This window comes from Astatotilapia calliptera, chromosome 11 (genome assembly GCF_964374335.1).
Source record: "Astatotilapia calliptera chromosome 11, fAstCal68.1, whole genome shotgun sequence".
Lineage (NCBI taxonomy): Eukaryota > Metazoa > Chordata > Actinopteri > Cichliformes > Cichlidae > Astatotilapia > Astatotilapia calliptera.
In genome coordinates this window covers 10238017-10261380 of record NC_137432.1, presented here as the reverse complement: position 1 = coordinate 10261380, position 23364 = coordinate 10238017, and the positions used below count along the sequence as shown (strand labels likewise).

The 23364-nt window shown below is 39.9% G+C and overlaps 3 protein-coding genes and 1 long non-coding RNA gene across 8 annotated transcripts; 2 read left to right on the top strand and 2 right to left on the bottom strand.

The window, feature by feature from the left end:
* The first annotated feature begins 111 nt into the window (after positions 1 to 111).
* mrs2 (magnesium transporter MRS2) lies at positions 112 to 11597 on the top strand. Of its 2 annotated transcripts, none has more exons than XM_026184276.2 (13): positions 112 to 360; positions 805 to 1186; positions 1819 to 1883; positions 2416 to 2452; positions 2825 to 2937; positions 6595 to 6756; positions 6874 to 7004; positions 7138 to 7254; positions 7602 to 7671; positions 8017 to 8099; positions 9350 to 9467; positions 9569 to 9682; positions 9824 to 11597. In XM_026184276.2, the coding sequence occupies exons 1-13, from the start codon at positions 163 to 165 to the stop codon at positions 9881 to 9883; spliced, it is 1650 nt and encodes a 549-aa protein (XP_026040061.2). In that variant the 5' UTR covers positions 112 to 162; the 3' UTR covers positions 9884 to 11597. The 2 variants fall into 2 exon arrangements, with proteins under 2 accessions (XP_026040061.2, XP_080163915.1); XM_080307789.1 differs by lacking the exon at positions 112 to 360 and having other exon boundaries at positions 376 to 1029; positions 1117 to 1186.
* On the bottom strand, positions 2284 to 5655 carry LOC113031827 (integrin beta-1-B-like). Of its 3 annotated transcripts, none has more exons than XM_026184281.2 (7): positions 5491 to 5655; positions 5046 to 5311; positions 4605 to 4815; positions 4365 to 4494; positions 3911 to 4214; positions 3570 to 3811; positions 2284 to 3250 (listed from the first exon to the last, which is right to left on the bottom strand). In XM_026184281.2, exons 2-6 carry the CDS (start codon positions 5297 to 5299, stop codon positions 3592 to 3594), a joined length of 1119 nt encoding a protein of 372 aa, XP_026040066.2. In that variant the 5' UTR covers positions 5300 to 5311; positions 5491 to 5655; the 3' UTR covers positions 2284 to 3250; positions 3570 to 3591. The 3 variants fall into 3 exon arrangements, with proteins under 3 accessions (XP_026040066.2, XP_080163917.1, XP_080163916.1); XM_080307791.1 differs by having other exon boundaries at positions 3684 to 3811; XM_080307790.1 differs by having other exon boundaries at positions 5046 to 5349; positions 5491 to 5581.
* Positions 11258 to 13140, bottom strand: LOC145431747 (uncharacterized). Its single transcript, XR_013912032.1, has 2 exons — positions 12720 to 13140; positions 11258 to 12573 (listed from the first exon to the last, which is right to left on the bottom strand). It is a non-coding gene; the product is annotated as an uncharacterized LOC145431747 (long non-coding RNA).
* Positions 13141 to 13282: 142 nt separating this feature from the next.
* LOC113031828 (uncharacterized) lies at positions 13283 to 22455 on the top strand. Of its 2 annotated transcripts, none has more exons than XM_026184283.2 (5): positions 13283 to 13607; positions 18301 to 18430; positions 19057 to 19223; positions 19497 to 19764; positions 19933 to 22455. In XM_026184283.2, the coding sequence occupies exons 1-5, from the start codon at positions 13548 to 13550 to the stop codon at positions 20094 to 20096; spliced, it is 789 nt and encodes a 262-aa protein (XP_026040068.2). In that variant the 5' UTR covers positions 13283 to 13547; the 3' UTR covers positions 20097 to 22455. The 2 variants fall into 2 exon arrangements, with proteins under 2 accessions (XP_026040068.2, XP_026040067.2); XM_026184282.2 differs by having other exon boundaries at positions 19039 to 19223.
* Positions 22456 to 23364: the final 909 nt, after the last annotated feature.

Below are 23364 nucleotides of genomic sequence, written 5' to 3'. Positions count from 1 at the left end.
AGCTTCCATACATTTAGTTCCTTTATTTACTTCCCATACTTGTCTCTCCCTGGCGGATACTGGCTTTTATATGTAATGCAAAAGGATCGCTCGTGGCCTCAGTATTTATTAATCCTCTTTGTGTGTTTCAATGACCTTTTTCTACAGCCACGGGTGTGTTTGATGGAAAGGTTCTCAGTCGGAGTGATCACCTCAATCATGGACGATCTTCGGCGCTCTGCGCTGCCGCCGCGGTGCATTATGGTCCAGAGAGCCCGTGCTCTTCTGTCCTCCTGTCATCACGTTAAGCCGGGGAGCTGTGTTTTCAGGTTGAAACACAGCCGCACATGTAGACTCGGGACACTTTACAGGCATCGGCAGGTGACCTGTCTGTGATACTCGTGTCTGCGTTTACTGTCACGTTAAAACTTGTCGGCTGTTGTGAGTGAAGCATGTTTGTTATACTGCAGCAGCTAAGATAGTTAGCATAACAAACAGCCGCGAGACAAAGTTGAAGAAAGTTATAAAAGCAGGTGAAAGCGAGGCAATGTGCGCGTGAGAGATACTTATGTGTACTGTGAAGTTACTGTAACGTATGTAACGGAAGTTTTCACTCTTGTTGTACCTGTGGGTCAGGACTGTCTCGTCTAACACATAGCTTGGCAAACATCTGGAGGGCACCGAGGCACCACTAATGAGAGGATTGTAAACACTTGGTGCTTGCAGCTTTCTTTGCTTATGGAAGTTAAAGCGTGTCTTAATTTCATCCTCCTCCCTTCCCTGCTGCTGTGCCTGGTATAATCCCTTGCCTGTGGTGAACATCAGCTCTCCAGCGCCAGTATGGCGGTCTGCGTAAAGGCTTTGTGTTGCGTTGGTGTGGAGATCAAAATGCACAAGTTGCTGCTGGCCGGCTGTGCGAACTTTCATCCAAAGTGGTTTTTAAACTCTCTTGGTCCTTTTTCCTCACGACTTGGTGGGACAAGAACCCTCAGCTATTATAGCAGAGCTGCAGAGTTCTGTCCAACGGGACACTCTGTGCCACAGGGAAATGTAAGACTGGGATCATTCAGCAGGAACTACAGTGATGTCTGCTTGAATTCACTGGTCAGTCAAGCACTGCCTTTATCCACATGTCAGACCAGAAGACCTCAGTGTGCTGCAGTGAGAACTGAGAGAAACCTGCTGCAGAGAGGCGTAGTGTGGCCTGGTAAGATGATGTAGTTAATTTGGCTCATACTGACCACAGTATACAAGTATTCCACGTGACCTATAGTTGTCTTTACAGTCATGGTAAAAATAGTCTCTTTCAATTCTAAGGTTTTATCTATTACAGCATGTAAAAAAAAGAGACTAATTACACCTTTACTGCTTTCATATGAGTTAGGAGGGTAATGAGCAGCCAGCTGCTGCTAATCAAATGTATTTGATTAGCTAATCATCAGCAAGCGTGAGCATCCCTATAAAAGCAGACGTTATGGTAGTTTGCTGGTTTGGAGCATTTAGATGCATATTAACACAGTGCCAAGAAGAAAACACATTAGCACTGATCTTAGAGAAGCAACTGTTGCTGCCCATCATGGGATGTAGTGAGTTTTTCACAGGAATACATAGTCTCCCTTTAAATTTTTCTTTTCCACTTGACTGCATTTTAAGTTAGAATAATGAAGAATTGTATGCTAAGGTTTGTAATTCTAAACTTTATTATCCCGACCCAAAGCTCTGTACATACAGGTGCGAACCAAGTTATTGTCTTTCTGCTGTAGTCCAAGGTACTGCTCAACGTTACATGTCAAATACTTTCCTGCACACATGGTTTAACTTGGTCTTTTCTTTGAACAGTGTCCTTTATCTGCAGAAGAGTCTCAGACGCCCCTCCTTCCACTGTAGCTCCGGCATTTGTAGTGGTAAGAGAGAAATTAATTTAAGCAGTCATTAATTAATAGTTGCTAATACTACTTGAAAGGTTTTGGGATGTGGTTTGTCACTTTGTCTTGCTGCAATAAACAATATCTTATTATTTTGTTTACAAAACCTGTAGATTTCATTCACACGTTTATAATTTAACATACATCCTCCCCATCTTTACCTTAGAAACACTCAGCACCTGTGAGGTTACTGACCTGTCATCAGCTTACACCATTATTTATTTATTTATTTATTTGTTTATTATTTTGGTGCTGGCATCAAAAATAAGGTTTTGTTACAAAAAACAAAAAAACCCAACAGTAACAAACAAACTTGTCATTTGATCAGCCGTGTGTGTGGAGATGGATAGATATTTAAAAAAAACAAATAAGCATAGCATTTGGAATGCTCAAGTAATTTATTGTTATTATTTACATTTCACACAATTGTGTTTCAACGCTGTGCAAAAATGCAGTGAAGATGTGGTTGCTTGATGTAACCAATCAGCTTCATGTTTTCTTTCTTTGACAGATGAAGTTTGACCAAGAGGGAAATGTGACGTCATTTGGTAAGTGTGAGGAAATTAACCTCATTAATGTTTACATGTTGTTGGCACTGAGACTGATGATTCTCTTATCTCTGGCATTGTGACAGAGCATAGGGATCTTTTCTTCTTTCTTTTTTTTTAACATGTCCCTGAAGTACTCTTCCGTATCCTTTTTATTATGTGTGGAACTGGACATGCACCACATTTTTGTCCATCACTGCTGTGTTTCTGTGTTACTTCCCCTGTGCAGCAGCCACTAATGGGTTGTGTTACCACCAGTGACTCACTTCTGTTATCCATGAGTAAAAATCAGTTGTATTTCAACCTCTACTTCATGTGTAGAGATTGGCCCAACTATATGTACATGTGTGCCTCTTTGTTTTTCTCTTCAAGAAAAAAAGAAGACGGAGCTTTGCCAGGAGTTAAGTCTTCAAGCCAGAGACCTACGCTTCCAACACACTACCAGCCTCACTGCTAGAAATAACTGCATTATTTTACGAATGGCGGTATGTTTTATTTCTTTTTCCTTTGTCTGCCACGCTCCTCTTACACCACAGGAGGCGTAGCATGAGCCGCACCTGAGCCGAAAAACTGGAGTTTAATTTTTCAGATGTTGCTTTCAATCAAAATACGATGATCTTTATCATGTTTTTAAAAAGTAAAAATCCTGTTATCATATGTTAGTCCAACCTACAATCTATCATCCTCTGGAACCATCATGGTTCATCATTTTACAGAATGAATGAATTCTGTTCTCTCAGCACATCGTATTTTATCTCCACCGTTGTCACGATGAGGTAGCCACACTTTCTGTCACACCTGATGACGAATGAGAAGGCACAGTCAGTTCAAGAACTATACTCAGAGGAGGAGATGCACACTCTGCTCATTCATCATAACCAGCAGTGATACAGAAAGTCTAGCAAACAGTTTTAACTAAAGTTAAAGTTTCACAATGTTGGCTCTGTGAAGAGTTTGTGGAAGACAAATAGAGGATACGGTGTTAAAGCAGTCTTGCTTCTCTTGTCTATAAAGTGTTCAGATGATGGTGTGTTTCTATATCTTCATTTTCTTGTAGTAATGATAGTGTCTGCAAAACATCGTACGGTATAAGAAGTAAATAAATATCCAGTCTCACGTGTTCATCTTTGCTCCCATCTCTAATGTGCTACACAAACAGGGCAGTCCTCACAGGTCGGCCCTTGGTACTGTGGCAAACACTGGCACTTTCCACAGACGCAGTTCCCCCTACCGTTGCACAGCTGCTGGTTTTTTGCCACACAGGAAGCAGTTTCCGTGCTGCAGCTGCAGTCACTACCTGTCCAGTTCGCATAACAGCGGCACATTCCACACTCGCATATCCCATTGCCTCCGCATATTCTGTCAGATTAAAAATGTAGTGTTTTAACTGTGAAGCTGTGTGATAACTTTATATCGGTATATTTTATATACAAACTCGTGGCAACTTTTTGTTTTTACCTGTTCTCGTGGTATGGACAGTCAAAGTTTGTGCACTCACAGAATTGTCCGCGTATCTTTTCTGGATTTTCCCGCTGGTTGCAGTGACACATGCCCGACACACACACACCCCGGCCGCTGCACACCGGGGCGCCAGGGCGTGAGCGACAGGAGTCTTCATTTTCTGACTCAAAGGAAGTTATGTCAGTCTGACAAAGGTTTCCAACATAAGGCTGATGGCACACACAACGCCCACACACGAGCGCCCCGTGGCTGCTGCAGGTGGGACTGTTTTCCTCTCTGTTTTCAGTGCAACTACACTGACCTGGTGAAGCAAATAGATTTTTAATGTTATTATCACACTGAAGAAAAATGAGCTGAATTATTGAACTCTCAATTTTCTAACAGTCTCATGAAGACTTGCTTTAGGTTTTCAGACTCAAATGTTTCTCGTAGCAAGTTGCTGCAGACTTACACTGCAAAGTTACCTCCAACGCCACACTCTTTGCAAAGCCTCTGGGTGTGATCTGGACAGACCAGGGTCCAGTGCTGTTCTGGTTTGAGATGTCACTCTTACTGGGACATTGTGCTGCTTCCACAGTTACCTGCAGCGCCAGAGGAACTGTTGTTCGAATAATTTGATTTTGGGGGACAAACAAGAAGGAACATTTTCTTTCTGCAAGAGACTGTGTTGGACAGGATTTCTTTTTCTGACCTGCATGAGTAAGGGGTTTCCTGTAGTTATGCTACTGAATGTGATGTTGAGACCAGCTGGCACGTTGCTGGTGTCTAGAGTCAGGTCTGTGGTAGGATGATCACTTGGCATAGAGATTGACAGAGGAAAGGACTGGCTCACACCTGGCCTCAAATGAATGGCGAGCTCCTGGGGCTGCAGGAAGATGGTTTTGGCATCTGCTATGTCTGTTCTGCAGAAGTTCAGAATCACAAGAAATAACATTGTAAGATTTTTTTTTTTAACATCATAACAAAGGCCCTTTTCTGTTCCAAAATATATTTGAATCCAATCTGAAACTTTCATATTAATAAAAACAAAAGAAAACTTTGGAAGGTTAATTTCTTTTTTTTTTTTTGTATGGAACACTAAAAAACTGTCAGGTGTCCTTTAATGACTAAAGAGGTATTTAAAACAGCTTACCTGCTGTCATTCCTGATGACCTGCACACTGCTTTGAGGTTTATATATATGACCTTTATGACAGCCAGCTCTCTGCAGCCCTTTCACAGTATGACAGTGAATGTTAGAGTTGGGGGCAGTGCACCAAGCGCACTCAGGGCCGGATTGGATGCACTGATTGCAGCTGGAGTCAGATGTGGAGCATTTTTGTCCACTGGTCAAACTGAAACTCGGCATAACCAGCAGCAAGAAGAGATGGGACAGCTTCACAGCCATCGTTAGTCCTGACTGTACAAGGGTAGAAACCACAGAAGATATGTTTCAGTCTAAAATTAGAGGAAATAAAGTGTAAAGCAAACATAAGCAAGGACTGTGATCAGTAAGTGACTGAGACTGCAGTTACTGCAATACAAGCTTGTAGTTATGTGCTACATAAAGAAATGTACACACACAGAATGCTTCATTACCTGAAGAACTAAAAGTTTTCAGCTCTGTTATGTCGTCGTGAGGTCTCTGCAGGCTGTGACATGCTGACCATTCACAGTTGTATGTTGGCGGTATCTAAGTGGGACTCAGGACCAGGGAGGCACAACTAGATCCTGATTGGTGCTCAAGTTTCAAATCTCTAACCACAAATATTTACAGTTCAGAGTCAAACAGAGCACTGACATGTTAACAGTAAAACGTTAACCGGGCGCCATGTCATGTCTCCAAAGCCTTTAAAGGAAATTCAGCCATGGAGTCTTTAACAAAAAAGCATATTTTAAACATTCACTCTTTGGATCAGAGTATGTGGATGAGGACAGACTTTTTTGCCCTCCCTGTGGAAATTTTATTATTATTTTTCAGCATTTCCCAAGGGCTGTTAAACAAAGCAAGGAAATTGCAACACGGGAAACGTCCTAGTTTCATTTTGGTTGCTTACATTATTTTAATTTGCACAAAGAAATAAAACTATTGACATAAACCAGGATTAAAATTACTAGTCTCACTGATGCTAATAGTCAGTTGTGTCCTGTGAGTAAGTCTCACAGCCCATTTTTTCCTTAGAGAATCTCTTAAGCTCCTGCAGATTTAATGATCTTCTGCTATGGACCCTTGTCTTCAGTTCACCCCACAGATTTTCGTTAGCGTTCAAGTTGGAGCTTTTTACAAGCCAGTCAGTAATGTTCACTTTAGTCTTCTGGAGGTTGTTCTTCACCAGGAGAACGTATGTTTTGCTGGAAGACCCAGGTTTACTGGTGACTGCTTGAGGCTTTCTGTTTTTGCTTAATTCCTTCCACCTTGACGAAATTCCCAGTTCCACACACACTCTGAAGCATCCTCTGTGTGTAATACTAATAATATTGACACTAATATTTTTTTTTTCTGAAATAATTTATTGTGTGGAGCTAGAAATAATTAATACTTAGTAAAAAGACAATTGGTGTATTTGGAAATGTTATACTGAAAATCCCTCCCTATTAAATATAACAGAAAATTTCTGTTATATTTAATAGGGAGGGTAATAATTTTGTCCTCGTCTGTTTGTTTAAGCTCTAGCCCATAACCTCCACTCGCTGTCTTTTCAGGCCTTGAAAGCCATCTTGACCCCGGAGTCTCTTATGGTCTTGGATTTTCGTGGTCTTGGACTGGAGCGCTGGTTAGTTCTGGAGCTCGCCCCCCAGCTAGCGTCACAGACGCACACTCTGCCCTTCGAGTTCAGAGCACTGGAAGCCATCCTGCAGCACAAGGTGAAACCGATCAGACCAGACAGAGTGCTTGTGTAATTAAGCGTGGTCTAACCTAGATAAAGCCTGAATGAAAGTCAAGGACACACACCTGAAGCTTTGTATTATCTGTGTCAACAGGTAAACACGCTGCAAGCCCGGTTGAATGAAGTTGAACCAGTCATATTGGATACGCTGGAATCCCTCGTAGACCCTAAAATCCTTTCTGCTGATAGAAGTAAACTACATGTACTTCTGCAGAATAGCAAGAGGTAATGAATCACTCAAGACATGTAATTGTATTTGAAGAAGTCATTAATGGCATCTGGCATATATGTAAATGGAAGTTTTCAGCCTAAAGATTTACAGTCTTGTAAGTTTTCCCTTCTCTCACGCCTGTTACAGCTTATCAGAGTTGGAGACAGACATAAAAATGTTTAAGGACTCCATGCTGAAGGTCTTGGATGAGGATGAGACGGTTGAAGAGTTCTGTCTCACAAAATGGACAGACCCAAGAGTTTTGTATGTCACACATGCACTCAGACACATGTATATGGGTGCTGAACACAGTATCTTAAAAATAGTTGGAAATCTCCAGTCAGTGGTGAAGCATGTTGAAAAAGAAAGACACGAATTTGTTGAGTTGCCAAGGATCAAAGTCTGTTTCCAGTCTGTTTTCACTCACCTGCAGATCATACGTTACAGGTTAACCTTTTTCTGTGTATGTGGGTTTTTGTTTTTTCAAATTAAATTAATTCTGCCCAAACTGCCAGGCCCAGCTGTACTTCTATTTTTCATCCATCTATCCATTCTCTTCAACTTGTGTGCTTCTATTTTGTATATAACCTCATGTCTGTCTGCCTTTTTAGTGAAGAGAGCAGTTTGGGTATTGACCACGCTGAGGAGATGGAGCTTTTATTGGAGAATTATTATATGCAGGTAGCTGTACTTTAAATTCCCGAGTTTTAACATGATCAACAAATATTGCAATTATGCAAAAGTCTTGGTAAAGGCTGCATGCTCACACATTGTATAGGACACATTTGTCATAGATTTCATCAAGCCACGACCACTTCGTATGTTTTTATTTTTTTATTTTCATCTAAGCATTTATACCCATTTATGCTTCTGCTATGGTGATTACTTATTTCTTTGCCTCTATTTTAGTTTAATATCCGAAGCACTGAAACACTTTACATGTTACCTGTTGCAGTTGTGATGGGCTGTCAGTAAGGTGTAGGTTGTACAATTGTTGTCATATTGACCGTGAAATACTTCACACAGGCCGAGGAACTTGGGAACAGAGCCAGAGAGCTGAAGGGTCTGATAGACGACTCTGAGAGTGTAATCTTTATCAATCTGGACAGGTACGTACAAATTGGCTATACATTATGTATACATGCACACTATAGACTGATGTTTTTGAGAAGCAACAAACTCAAAACACTGATAATGAGGCTTAACAAGCCATTATTTTTGAAGATTGAATTTGATCTTATTCAGTCCCCCCCCCCCCCCAAAAAAAATGCTTTGCCATCTACAATTTAACAAGAAAAATTAAATTTACTAAAAATTGATGCATCTTTGTACTCGTGTGGAATTTTGTGAGCTAGGGGGATGTTCTAACACGTCCAGATTGCGGTTTGGTATTGTCATCCTGAAGAAGGCAAGGTCGTATTTAAAAGATTTTTATCTGAATTGCAGTAAATGTTGCTCCAAAATAAGTACAGTCATGTGAAAGGAGAGTTTTGGGCGCACGACTGGATAGTCGCCTGTCAGAATGTTCTTCTTTCACAGGACTGTAAATGTGATTCAGAAACAGTGGCGCCTTCACAAACGTGCTCGTTACTCCTGCCATGTGCAGTTACACACACACACGCCTGCTGATAATAAGCTGATGGCATCCATTATTTCAAAATAGAAGTTATTTCAGAGACACTTACCATCTGTGGGATGCCTTTTTTTTTTCTCTTTTTTTCTAATATGTACCCAGTTTTGTTACTAATTAGCATTTTTTTTTTCCCCAGATGTCAGATATCGTCTAGGTTAGGAATGTGAGACTCATTTTATATCGAGGGCGACATGCAACCCACTTTGTTCTCATAAGGAAAACCAGCAAAACTACCTTTTCTGCCACAGTACAGAAGTTTCAGTACACATTTTTACAAAATAAATAAAATGAGACAAAACTGAAGTGCTATTTCAACAGTGTGTCTGAATTACAGAAATATATAACTTGGGACCCATCATCAGTGGTGGACCTTGGATTCATTGGGTGTTTCAGCCATTATCACTAGACACCCTCATCCAAGGAGGCCCTGCGAGGGTTGATCAGGAGTGTGTCACTGTTATTTCTACTTTCTTTTGTTTAGTTTTCTAAATTATTTTCTTCTATCAATTCACTGCAAAACAAAAGTAATACTTACCTCTTTAATATTTAAAGAGCCTCACTTCTTCAAAGGGATAGAAAAGGTGATAGCGAGAAGTAAGACAAAAGAGAAGAGAGCTGGAAGGGGGGCGCCTGATCTGGCATCCCACACCTCTCTGCCAGATCAGGCGTTCTCTTGTTTTGTATGATTTCTTGCAGCCACTGAGAGCACTGTGTGCTTTATTCCAGCCACCGGAACGTGATGATGCGACTGAATCTGCAGCTGACCATGGGGTCCTTCTCCCTTTCCTTATTTGGCCTAATAGGTGTGGCGTTTGGAATGAATTTGACAACAGCTTTCGAAGATGTGAGACAACTTCTGATCAATACTTTTAATAGTTGTAACTAGTGCTTAATGTTTATGAACAGATATTTATGCACTGCTCTGCCTGTGTGTCTCTCCTACAGGACCCCCGCGCTTTCTGGCTGGTAACAGGTTTCATGTTCTTGGGCAGTGGGCTGATATGGAGGCGACTTTTATCATTTTTGGGACGGCATCTAGAGACTTCAGTACCCCCACGAGTAATGCAAACGCATACACAGACACTGTGCCTTGTTATGTGTTCCTGTAAAGTCCAGTCTGCGTAACACTATGCACACCTTTCCCTGGACTGATCCAGAGAAATGCATCCGTAAAAATAATTTCTTCTCTCTGTGATGCAGATCCCTCCAATTTGGAAGAGGAATATGAGACCATCAGACATCAAGGCTGGGGTCAGATGAAGTTCTACCTCGCAGATGATGGTTGTCTCGCAGCGCTCTTGGTCCTCTTTAACTTGATGCAAAGACTTCTGCTAGAATTTTTATTTTTAACACACCTCATTGTTTTACTGTCCCATGGCCACAGCAGAGGTTGAGATTACGCTCACATCTCTGGAGACTATAGTGCAGTGGTTCTCAAACTGTGGGGCGGGCCCCACTGGTATGGCATGGACAACCACGTAACACACATGAAGTTATATGATGTGAATATGATTTTTATTATTATTATTATTTTAGGGAAAAAATTGTAGCGAATTTTGAGGTGTGGACGATATCCATCTTGCATGAAGATCTGCTTTTGGTTTGGGGCATGTCAGAAGAAACTCTGCTCCAGTGTGTGCGTGTCACTGTTTCCCTTCATTTGACTGACGGTCATTTTTCATTTCTGCTTTTTATCTTTTTGTTTTCTTTCCTTTCAACGTCCAGTGCAGATAAAACTTTGAGTTTTCTTAGTGTTGCAGAGCCAGGAACAGCAGGACAAAGCCCGTCCTGTGCTTGCTGTGGGTGCAACTGTAACGTAATCAGCGGCTGCTAGTGCTCTGGTCAGGACTAGCTTCACTGCTATTAGCAGGTTTCTTTGCACTTACAGTAATGAGCACAGCGTTGTTGCCGGGTCCAGTGACGTCTTCACCTGTTTGCTCTGCTGCACTCTTTGAAGCAGGAACCGCCACCCCACACCTCGAGGAAGTGGTGGGGAAATACTGCACATCTCCATATATGTATTTATATATATTGTTTTTCTTATAAATGCAGAGTTTAGAGTGACTTTAAAGATGTTTTCAGCTTTTACCAAAGGGAAGCTTTATCATTTATAAACTTAATCAAGTATTATAAAAAATAATTATAAATTGATTGATGAAAGGTTTGGTGTATCTGCATGATGTCAACTGAAGCCATAGATTAGGTCTTGCATTAGTGGTTCCCAGGCCAAAGGTCAGGATACCAACATAGGGTCACCAATTAAATCAGATGAGTTTTCAGGTTATTAACGAATTGGGGAGGTTATAATAACAGCTTATGAGTTCACCCATAAGATAATGCTTTTATTTATTACATGATTTATTTCTTTTTGGTTGAGTGTGTCAGCTTGACTACTGCGTGTTTTAACTCTATTTTCTGTTCTGAAATATATTATTTTCAGGGAACGTTGAATTACGTGGATCCACTTTTCTTTTGTGACATTGACCTGCAAAAATGTCTCAGTGAAACAAAAAATTCACACAAATGGATAGAAATAACAAAGTAGAAAACATCAGTTTCTTTAAAGCTGAGCGCATGTAATGACAGATTTTTCAGATTTCTGATGAGCAATACTTGGGAAGATGTTTTATTAATGTGGACTGTTAGGCTATAAGACTAATATCCTTGGTTTGCTGTGTCAAATTAAGAACTGTTATGGCTGGATAATGTTTTTTATTATTAATATTAATTGAGGTACCTCACATGGAGTCAAAATATCCTTCTCACTGCCTAAGTGGTTTCAAGGTTTGGAAACTACACTAGGCTTCATGTTTTGTAAATATGAGTTGGTTTGAAAGGGAGTAAAGCATTTGACAGTAACGGCCATTTAAACTGCTTGGTTGTCATTACAGCCTTTCTCCACCAGAGGGAGTCATGAACCACACCGTGTGTCACAACAAGCTTGTCCTTCAATAAAAATCAATGGAATCATAAAGTTTTTATTGAAATCTATGTTTTTGGAAATTATTCCGTCTGATCTATGTGCTAATTTCTCCGATGTCTCAAAGGGAAACTTATTTTTGTTGTAAAATTTATGTGTGTATATTCCAACACACAAAAGATGGTTTAGTCTCAAAGCAATCCATACTGTGATGATTGCTGTGAGACCCAGAAGAATAAATGTTTCATAGTTGGTTGGTTTGTTTGTTTTTAGATAATTTAAGTATAGTAGTTGAAATAAATGTTTAGAAGATTTTTTTTGGAAAATTATTTATTTTTTATCTTAGTATGATGAAATGATATTGTTTCCTTTTTTTTTATTTTATTAAACTCCATTCTGCACTCCTAATACTCACCTAAACATGGGTTGTTGGGTCATGCTCCCCATGGCAGTAACAGTGATCATGGATGGTGTGACAGAGCGCTGGGTGTGGCAGATAGGATTTTACTCATACTGCTGTCAGGAGGTGAGGTGGAAGAGGGCCAGATTTTAGAGCAAGAAGGTGAAAGCTTAGAGGAGTCCGAGCAGGGACAAATATAGAAATGTTGTTAAAGCTAGGGCTCTGAAGTTGTGGCATTTGGTTTCTCGGCTGCCATTTAAAACACCGGCCTGTGAGGGCAATAATCTTTTGGCACCCCTGTTGCATTCTGTTTAACAGTGGTCTCACCTTCCAGAGAGCTTCATTCTTTCCCCTTTAACGATTAAGATAATCCGTTACTTTGATGGACTCCCTAATATCTGAAAAATGTGCCTTGACTTACTGAACTGACTGTAACAAGGAACCAGCAAGTTCAGGTCCTAGGATATCTGAGTCATGCCATGAAATGGATGTTTTCAGATGAGCACGTCCCTCTGGTTTGTGTGCTCTGACATGTTTTTCAGAAACCTGGTTACCTATTTACACTTTGATGTAATCATAGGGCCTCCTGTCATGGTTGTTAGCAGCGTTGTCCTGTTTTCATTTTTCATTCTAATGAGACAGGAGAGGTACAGGTTAATGCACCTTTAGCTTATACATCATTAATTATATAAATCAGCAGAGAAAAGAAGGAATCAAACTTTTTTCTGTTTGTGTTTGATTTGTTTAAACATTAAGCAATACTTCTGATAACAAACCTGCTGTTGTGTCCCCCTTTGAGCTTTTACCTTCCTGTCTGACCTCCCTCCACTTCATTTCATGACAGCTCTAATCAAACCACAATTTTGAGTAAAACCCTGTCTTCTGTCTCCTGAAATAGGCTGAAAATGTGCGGCATTAAAATTTTGTTTTGGAAGGAGTAAAAGTTAAAAACCTCTTTTTTTTAGCAATAGAATCATAATAGCTACAAAAAAACAAAACAAAAGCTTATCACCATATTTTATAGCCACAAGGGAGGGGAGTCCATTTTGAAAAGAAATGTTTGCCCAGCCCCCGCAAATATGGCATCAATAGAACAGCAGGATTCATGTGAATTACATAGAGATAAATGGCCTTTGCCTCAGACTCAAGTCCTCCAAAAAAGGGCAAAATGAATTGCTGGATTTAAAAAAGCGTATATCCACACTAAAAATGTAAATAAGAAAAAGCCGCTCGTTCAGCCTATTATTAATTAACCTCGGTGTAAGGCAGTTGAGCTAATGTCGTCACCTTGTCAACGGTTCCGGCTCGTGTGTGCGTCTCCACTACCGTCGTCAAGGACCGGCGTGCTGACGTCACCGCAGAGAGCCACGCTTCACGACCAGGCTAAACAACTTTTTCAGACGAAGTCCTTCTCACAACGAGTCCGGGACACACTCGGGAACTTTACTGAGATTTAACGAAGTGGCTCGACAGCGACAGCGCTACAACAAATTATCCGTACTACTGAACACCGAAGAGCGAGTTGACCGTTTTCACTGTACCAACATATAATTTCTCGTTTTCAACTAGCGTGTTTTTTTTTTTAAATTGTTTTGGAAGTTAAAATGGGGAATCTGTGGTGGTTGTTCCTCGTCGGGCTGGCAACTGGGCCAATCAGTGGAAAAGTAAGTGGCTTTTCTTAAATGTTTTTTAATTCAAACATGTTCCAGTTGACGTATTAGTGGAAAAATACATATTAATTATCTTTAATATGTAAAATAACCGAGAAGGCTAAAACTTTAAGATATTTTTGAAAACGACAGCCCTGGGTAACGTTTGTTATGTTCATGTGGACTGTTTGAGTTCTACCCCATAGAGTTTACACATAAAATAAAAATATTACTCTTAATGTTATATCCTCAGTTTTTTGTCTGTGTTAATTATTATTATTATTATTATTATTATTATTATTATTATTATTATTATGTATTTACGTTAAATGTACCTTTAAAGTGAACAGCACGAATTCGTCTTTTTAAAACATAAATAAATGTTACCTCCGGATCTATAAGCTGGGTGATTTTTGACCTCAGCAGCCTTTTCAAACCGAGGCCAAGCGTCCAGTTGGTGTCAAGTTCACACAGGGCCAAAGTCTGTCCATCATTTAGCTCACAGCTTTGACATTTAAACCAGACCTGGCCTGAATTTCTCACCCACACGTTTTATAATGTTATACTGCAAATTCAAATTCTAAACCAGGAAATCATTCATATTTAACCAAGGTGGTTTAAGGAAAAAAAAAAGAGTATTTCAAAATCCTCCTCCTTTACCCCTTCCATTGTTTCTCTATGTGCGGCTGCTTTATAGCTGGAAAACACCTGGGGATGACAGGCTGAAGCAGAGCTTTGTTCATCGTCACAAAGTATGAAAAATATCCAGGCTGGTGATTTATTGACTGTAAGAAATCTCTAATGAGAGCCAGGGAGCCTCACCACCTCTGCAGAAATGCAGTTTGTTTAAGATTTATGGACTGTATATTGTGAAAGGAGACGGAACTGAAACACGATACTGCTTCTGGTGTATATTTGTAGCAGAGGAAAGAGACATGCAATCCCTTAGTAGGACTCAGGGAGTTGTGGATATGGTGAAAATGAATACAGCTTGGCATTCCTGTCCTGCTTTAAGGCCCCACAGGTTGTAATCTCTGAATATAATAGCTTGTAAACAGGTGTGGCCACTCAAAAAACAAACAAACCTTTTTTCTGCTTAACTTTAATTTGTGTCATCTCATACTTTGATCCGCAGATGCTTTGATTCATCTTCATGTCATACCACTAATACACAGACTCCAGTCTTAAATTGCTGGGTGTGATGGGCTACATCTTACATCCAAACTATCTGTGTCCCCAAGTGTAAAATGGTAAATGGCCTGTATTTATATAGCACTTTACTAGTCCCTAAGGACCCCAAAGCGCTTTACATATCCAGTCATCCACCCATTCACACACTGGTGATGGCAGCTACATTGTAACCACAGCCACCCTGGGGCGCACTGACAGAGGCGAGGCTGCCGGACACTGGCGCCACCGGGCCCTCTGACCACCACCAGTAGGCAACGGGTGAAGTGTCTTGCCCAAGGACACAACGACCGAGACTGTCCAAGCCGGGGCTCGAACCGACAACCTTCCAATTACAAGGCGAACTCCCAACTCTTGAGCCACGATCGCCCCATGAGTGTGGCTGTAGAATTACTGGTTAGTCAGTCAGTGACGTTGCTCCAATCCAAAGGATGAATGTTTAAACAGGCTTTCTTCCTTTGACAGTTTGTGATCTGGTAGTTGTGTCATTTTTCTGGATGGATGAGTAACAGCGAGTTCCACTGGGCTAGTCCAGGCAAGCACGCAGCTGCGTGGGATATGAGCAGTTTTTCATCCAAATGCTAAGAGCGAGAGGAAAAGGGTAACACCTCCTCACGGTGCTATTAATGACGATTTTCGTAGGGCTTCAAAAGCACTCCACTGAAACGCCTACATGTGAGGAAGAAAAAAAACGTTTAGAAACAAAAGAACATGAATATAAACTATGTAGTTTGACACTTGCTGCTGTGGAGAACTAAAAAGCCTGGTGGGGCGGAAGATATGTGTTCTCAGTTAATCAGCATTAGTCACAACATTGTTCTGTGTGTCAAAGGCAGTCTGTACACATGCGATTAGCTGCAAGAGGTTTTTCTTTTGATGAGTTGCTGTAGCAGTTTGTTTGACTTTCAGTGTTAGCATGCCCTTGGAGAGTTTTTATTGTATTTATTTATTTATTTTTCAGTATATATTTTTTATTTTTAACCACATATCACTGATTATCTTGACTGTTCTTTGACCACCACACAACTAATGGACAAAGCTATATTAGGTCTTTGCGTACATGGAGTGGACTGGGACCTGTAGTCTCTGGTCAGCAGTTTCAAATTACTGTAATCTGAATTAAGGACATAACAATCACATGTAAGACAGAAGTAGATATTGTGTCACATTTTGCCTGTTGGCATCACTAAAGACTGCATTACCAAACTCTGTCTGATCACTAAAGTTTTAAGAGGAATATTCATTTTCTCTTGGCATCTGATAATTTTGTCCTTACAGGCTACAGCTACTTAATGTCTGTGGACATTTTATTCATTTTATGCCTTAGTCAAACATACACCACCTTCAACACAGCACTCTGCTGCTGCTGCTGCTGCTATCCAAGTGATGACAGATCTGTTGTGTGCTTTTCGTTGTTATCTAAACTAACTCTCGATCTGACCATGCTCTCATTACTTTGCAGCTCACTGGGGATATAGCTAGCTATCAGCTAAGGAGAAACAAAAAATAAGACTTTGATGATTGTCAGCTTTAATGTTGCCCTCCACCAACACTCAGTCTGTGGAGTGATACAGCTGTTTCCAGTAAACTGTCTTCATTGTGACAAAGCACCAGGATATCAGAATGTTATATACAGAGTGGGTGTGTAAATCCTGCATGCATACGTATGCTTTCCAGATGTGTATAAATTCTAAATCACATCTTCCAGTAAACCCCAGTGTAAAACTTGTATCTGTCAAGGAGAACTGATTCAGAGTCAGCAGAAAACAAACTGCCAGTAGGTGGGAGGTCAAAGCTTAATGGCATTTAGTGAAATCAATTCTAAATTAAAAATATTTGATTGATCCGTTTAAAAAGATAATGTGTTGACTCAGCTAATCGTGTGGTTAACATCTGGATTTGGTCTGGTAAAATAAATGCCAGTGAAACACAGTACAACACTTTGATCTAATACTTTTTTGTATGACTATCAAGTCAATGTTATTTATGTAGCTAATTTTAATACAACCGACGTTGACCCAGAGTGCTTTACAGGCACACTCATCTGCAATCCAAGAAGCCAGTTACAACACACAGAACTCACATAAACAGCATAGTAAACATAACGATTAAAAAGAAGTCAGAAAATAAGAATAAAATCAGAACTAAACTCTAACAATAGTTAAAACAGCTATATAAAAGAACTTGTCCAATCTGTGATGGACCTCAGACTTGACTGTTAGCAGTTAAAAAAGGTACGTCTTTAGAGGTCTTTTAAAATAGTTGGACAGATTTTGCATACATCTACCATAAGTTTGCTGATGTCTGATTATAGCCTTATAACCTGATAATTCTCAAGCTAGGCATAGAGTATATTTCTCATTGTGTATGTGACACAGACAGTCACAGCTTTTGCTTTTCTAATCTCTGGCTGAAGTCGGTGAGAACGCCAGCACCTCTTCTGCTATTTTAGTCACCCTTGGGTTTACGTGTTATTAATGCTTCACATGAATACACCAGTATCTTGGTGACATGTTGCAGAATGACCTTAAATGTTAGGTGTACAGTTGCAGATCAGATAGATTTTATATCTGTATCCCTTCTGTGGGCTGCTTGCATTATTGCATACTGATAAAAAGGTTTGTTAGCAAAAGAAAAATGGTGTTAACTTGAAAAGAACTGTTGCTTTGACAACATATTTTGTGAATTTTTATTGGAGTAAAACCTTTTTCTGGAGCAGGTATCTTATGAGAAGTACACTAAACTGTGCTTCCTTTCCTTTCTCCCTATTTTCACCCTCTCTCAGCACCTGTGTTAGTGGAAGCGTAGTATACATACCAGACATATTTCAGGTCTCAATGGGCCATATTCATCCATGTCTCTGTGTGTGAGTGTCTCTCCCTCTCTTAACACCAGCATATGTTTGAGCTTCTTTTTCTTTGGCTCTTTATCGATTTCAGCACAGTTAGTGTCTTTCTTTGATTCATGTGATCTCCGGTTGTGTTTGAGCCACTCGTCTCATTACCTTCTGTCTGCCTAGGCCTTAGATCAAGGGAAAAGAAGGTCACTGGTTTTCATCACACTCCTCTGTGTAGCATTCGGGTTGGCGGAAGGATTTCACGAGGTGCAATCTAATATGTGAAGCGGCCCTTTCCATGTGTGCGTCTACTTGCTTGCTCTCTGTGTTGTCTTTGAAGCTGCTTTATCTCATCCCTCCTCCTTTCAAAGACACTTAGTTCTCTGCTGCGTGGTTCTGCAAAGTATCACAAATTACTGCCACAGCATGTGAAATGATCAAGAAAACAGCCTATATCTACTGCACATACTATAGTATGGATGTAATACTCTCAGACAGCAGCATGCACTGCTGCATATTTGGCCAGCATACATCATTGGTTGTGAGAGGTATTGTCTTACTCCAGAACTGTAGCGAGATCCACATGTTGTCAATTAGTGAAAGGAATTCTGTGTGAATCTATGTGTGCGTTTCTCTCCTACTTAAATAAAATTGCATGTTTTTATCCCCCCTTCTTTTTGGCAGCTCTTTGTCTTCTCCCAGTCATTTAGCCCAAGTGATGACTTATACATAGAGGGCCGAACATCTGGTGACCTCCCTATAGACGATGAAGATGGTGATGATGGTGGGTCAGGCTCTGGATCTGGAGATTATGGTAAGGATATGTATGCATATATATCTATCTCTGTGTGTGTGTGTGTGTGTGTGTGTGTGTGTGTGTGTGTGTGTGTGTGTGTGTAATATATCTATATGTATATTTTCCCTGTATTGCTTATTAAATAGAAACTTCATCACAGATTATTAGACATTATTTAACTCCACTCGATCATACATGCAGGCTGGTGAGTAATACACAAGTAAGCCACAAGTGCTTGTATGTTCAGACACAGATGCACTTACAATATACCAGATGTTTGTCCTGAGGTGATACAGTGGAACCAGGTGACATTTTATTGGAAACTCACAGACTTTGAATGACTCACCTGCGTAAACTGTAGTGAGTGATGTCGTGGCACATTCAGCGTGATATAAAACTGCATTACGTTCAGGTGAATTTCAGTAAGTTATAAAACTTGCAGTAGGAACTGTTTCCACATTTGTGGCAGACTCTGCTGTAAAACCAAGTAACCTCAGATGTCAACTCGTTATCCAAGAAAAACGGTCCTATTCCTTCAGTTAATCCAATAGATTAAAAAAAAAAAACTATTCTATAATAATGAAAAGAGACATGCTCTGAAGTGTTTTGTGTTGGTGATTTCTCAGTTTCCCGTGCCCATTCAGATGCCGGGGATATGGTCCTGACGTTGCCTAGCCCCTCTAGCAAAACAGAGCAGCGTCAACCACAGCCTACAGTACACTCTCCAGACAACCCACCGACCACAGTGGCACGCAGCCATGATCCAGCAACTACAGCGAAGGAGGCTGACATTTTCCCTGATGGAGACAAGGTAAAGTATGACTGTTCCTTTTGATTCATGTCCTCATGAAGTCTGACTTATGTCCATCTTCAGGATGATTCATCGCACACACAAGGATATTTATTCTTTTAATTTCAATTGGTGATAGTGAGAGTAAATATTAAGGTTGATTAATTTTGGAGCAGAGAAACTAATTGTGATTTATTTGCTACCGCTTTAAGGTGTGAATAGTGGTAAATGGAAAGTATCTAAAGCCACATAATGTCTCAGCATTTTTTTTAAACTGTGCTAATATCCTTATAGGGGCTTGGTGTTGGCCCAACAGCTGACTGGTTTGGAAAGGATGCTAGTCCCAGCACCACCAATGTGCCTCCCAGTGGCAGTACTAGAGCTGATGGTGTAATCAATTCTGGCAAGGAGAGACGCCTGGATGTGTTAAATCCCCAATATGAAGAGCCTATCAAAAAGTCTGCTGAAACTCTTACCAAAGCTGATCGAGAAGGATTATTTGGTGAGAACTCTATGGAGGTATCCTCTGAGAACCTGCTGGAGAGAAAAGAGGTGCTAGCAGGTAAGGACTAGGTTTCTACTGTCTTACCAGTTCATTACAAAATTACAGTAGTGAGTTTTCAAGAAAATTTAGACTTCTGTTGAAGAATCTGAAATGTTAAGTATAGATAACTGTTATAAAAATGTTATTTTTTAAAAATAATTTCGTATTTCTTTTTTCCGTCTCCAGCTGTGATAGTGTGCGGAGTCATTGGATTCCTCTGTGCTGTTTCCCTCTTGTCTCTCCTTGCCTACCGCATGAAGAAGAAGGATGAAGGTAGCTACGACCTGGGAGATAACAAACTTTCTGCAACTGCATATCACAAAGCACCCACCAAGGAGTTCTACGCCTGAACTGACTAATAAGAACAAAGCAGGGTGGATTTTGGCTCCTGCCTATTAAGACTCAAATGGATCTATAACCAGCTGAAGATGATTCTTCTTGATGAAGTTTGAAGTAGACACCTCTGCTCCTCTCCAGTGCTGCTTCTTTGTTCTGTCTTTTTTTTTTTTTCCTTCGCCATTCCCAACTTCATCCGCTGCCACTTTATCTTTCTACTTAATGTTCAGTGTTTGTGACAAAGGGGTCATAATAAAATAAAGTCAAACTGTTAAAATGCTTTCCTGTCATCCCATGCTAAGGAAGGAGTAAATACCCATTCAAAGTTTTAAGAATGAAATCCTGAAGTGGATCATTGTAGTGTTGGCGAGTCGTCAGTGTGAAACGGTCCGCCGCTGTGCCTTTAGACCTAAGATGAACTACGCTGGACAAGAGCTGATTCTGTGTGACCCAGAAATTGATTGCTCCTTTGGATGGATGTACGCTGAACCAGCCCAGTTCAGCCTGGTACTATATTCTGTATAAGAATAGTATTAAGATGGACCTTAAAAAGTTGACACTTTTTTTTTCTGTCCTCTGAGGTCAGATTGTGTTTTTGTGTTTTGTTTTTTCTGTGTTAAAAACTGTCTGTGTTTCTTTTTACTTTCTGTATGCTTTCTTTAATTTGTTTTGGTTTTTGTGCGGGGCGGGGGAGGGGGGTTACATGAATGAACATTTTCATATGCTGCCCAGTATTGCATTGAGAGATTTTGTTACTTTGCAGGTACAAACATTTGTTGTTGTCACACAGGCACTTACAGAACTGACCAAATATAGATACGCTTTGTTGTTTGTAAAAAAAAAAAAAAAAAAAAAAAAAAAAAAATTTGTGGTAGTTTTTTTTTTATGTTTAGAGATTAAGCCATTTTTAAGCAATTTGTCTTTGACTTCATACAGTGTGGCAGCCTTAGTAAAACTCCCTCAGGCATCTTTAGAACACATGTAATATGTTCAGGACTTTTGGGGGGGTTTTGGTGACTGAGTGCTGCAAGCGTGTGGACAGGTGGAGTCAAAGCTAATGACTATAATTCAGAAACCATAGAAGCGATCAAGGTTTTCTGACAACAGCCAAAGCGCATTCCTTTCTCGCTGTCCTCTGTATACAGCTATAATAGTTGGTTCAAGGTTTAAAGGCCAGTGAGAGCATTTACTGCTCTTTTACACTTTAGAGTTTATCAACTTAGCAGGGTTAGAGAGTTGTTAATTGTGTCTGTTTAACTAATCTGTTTCTTTTAAGCGTAAACGTGCTTTGTTTGACACATGTATTTCCTGATTTTCAGACTTTACCTCAAGCAACAAGAGCAGCATAGCATGTTTTATGGCTCCAATGAAGATACACAAAGCAGATAACGACAACAGGGTTCTATTCCCTTTCGACAGCACTTAAGTGTGTAGACCCTTTTCATAAACCTATTAGGAATTTGCCTTTTTATGGCTTTTTAACCAGCTACCTACTGCCTGTAATGGTTCAAAGAACACTGCTTACTGTTTGTCATAATAAAAATGAATATTTTAAAGCAAGTAGTACATTTGAATGCATTTGCAAGCTACCTATTCACTGTGCATAGAATAAGCAGGAAGATGTAGTCATTAACCCACCTCGGTGACTCTTTGTTGATAACGTGACATTTGTTGAGTCTTCAGTGCCTCATGTTACATTATATCCTTTGCTTTGCAGTGCGGTTGAAGTATTAGTTTCATACTTTGAACTGTGAGCTGTACAGAACTGCAAGTTTGGAGTTAAAATCTACTATGCCAGTGTGGTTGAACAACTTCTGTGTGAAACAAAAACAAACCCAGAGGGTTAATACCACAGGTTAGCACTTGTTGGCAAAGACAAAATAACTTTTCTCTTCTATCATCTACATGCATTATATATAAACGAGATGATTTTCATGTAATAATTTATACTTAATTAGACTACAATGTAGGTAAATATGTCCATCATTATTGGGATTGTACAGTATTTACTGGTGGTTGAAGCCTCTTTGTGCCTTCAGCTTGAGTTTTATATTCCTATTTGTATCTTGGTGCATTTGATGAGCTTTAGATTATTGTCAATTTCTTTAAAAGATTTTCTAGCATCTTTTTTTTAAAAAAAGTCCTTTTTCTTTATGAATGCTTCTAAAAATTATAAAAGTACAGAAAGTTTATTGGAGACATGTTGCAGTTTTATTTTTTATCGAAGCTGACTGAAATCCTGGTTCTTAGAAATAAACTACACAAGTATGAGGACCAGCCAATTATCAACTTACCAAGATGAGCAATAGAGAACCTTGTTGCTGGTGTATCTCATGAGGTTCACTAATGAATAAAAGTTGTGGCTTTAATGCAGTGGCTGTTTTTTCTCTGTCTCTCAACAATACTGCCCCCCCCCCCCCCCACCCCCCCATATACACACATCAACACGACAGGTTTAACATTATGTGTGCTCTTAAAATCTGCCTGTTTATTCACCTTTTCATCTAACTTCTTCAAGGTCACGATCTTTGTGTTTATTTGTTAATTAAGCACCTTCTGGGCATCATTTTGAAGCCCACGTGTTCTCACAGATTTGCATTTTGTTTTTATTGTGTGAGACAAAACCAAAAAGTGAACATTCAGCTGCAGGTAAAAGCTATTATTTGTTGCTTTTGTTCAGCTGATCTTGATCTGAAATGTAGAGTAAAGCATTTCCATCAAGTCTCAACAAACATCCTTTTACAAAGGCAGGCAAAAGTGAGAAAAAGGTTTGCAATATCAAACCTGGTCAGCAGCATGTGAAATGAGTCATATGGTCAGATGTTTTTAAAGATCTTCAGAAACAAAAGGAGAACATGTGGATGCACAAAAGGTTGGGGTTTTTTTATGTATACAGAAGATGGCTGTAGTAGAAAAGAAGCAGGAATAGAAAGTAGAGCCATGCACATAAGTTAATAGCATAAAAGTGGTAGTAAAGTGTGATAAAATAAATTAATATGAATCTGACATGGGTGGGGCACTTGATGTGAATATCTATGACTGGTGAGGAATGCAGAAGATCAGTGGGAGGGGAAGATGGGAAATAAAAACCACAGATTGAGATGTGCTGTGTTTCCCACAGTGTGCACACAATACACTGTTAGCACTGGGCATCATTTTAACCATAACATTGTTTGCAAAAAGGAAGGATGACTAAGAGAAGACTCATAAAAAGAAGTGCGTGATTTAGCATTTGGTTTTAAATAGTTTCTAAATAGGCAGTTCCTTTTTCTTGACTTAATA

Excerpts from the sequence above, each read along its gene's own strand:
- LOC113031827 (XM_026184281.2), bottom strand. The coding sequence starts at position 5,299 with ATGGCTGTGAAGCTGTCCCATCTCTTCTTGCTGCTGGTTATGCCGAGT. Across the intron at positions 4,816-5,045 it reads GTCATCAGGAATGACAGCAG|AACAGACATAGCAGATGCCA; the intron begins GTAAGCTGTTTT and ends GAACTTCTGCAG. Across the intron at positions 4,495-4,604 it reads GAAACCCCTTACTCATGCAG|GTAACTGTGGAAGCAGCACA; the intron begins GTCAGAAAAAGA and ends CTGGCGCTGCAG.
- mrs2 (XM_026184276.2), top strand. The coding sequence starts at position 163 with ATGGAAAGGTTCTCAGTCGGAGTGATCACCTCAATCATGGACGATCTT. Across the intron at positions 7,672-8,016 it reads TGGAGAATTATTATATGCAG|GCCGAGGAACTTGGGAACAG; the intron begins GTAGCTGTACTT and ends TACTTCACACAG. Across the intron at positions 9,468-9,568 it reads TGACAACAGCTTTCGAAGAT|GACCCCCGCGCTTTCTGGCT; the intron begins GTGAGACAACTT and ends TCTCTCCTACAG.
- LOC113031828 (XM_026184282.2), top strand. The coding sequence starts at position 13,548 with ATGGGGAATCTGTGGTGGTTGTTCCTCGTCGGGCTGGCAACTGGGCCA. Across the intron at positions 13,608-18,300 it reads CTGGGCCAATCAGTGGAAAA|CTCTTTGTCTTCTCCCAGTC; the intron begins GTAAGTGGCTTT and ends TCTTTTTGGCAG. Across the intron at positions 18,431-19,038 it reads CTCTGGATCTGGAGATTATG|TTTCCCGTGCCCATTCAGAT; the intron begins GTAAGGATATGT and ends GTGATTTCTCAG.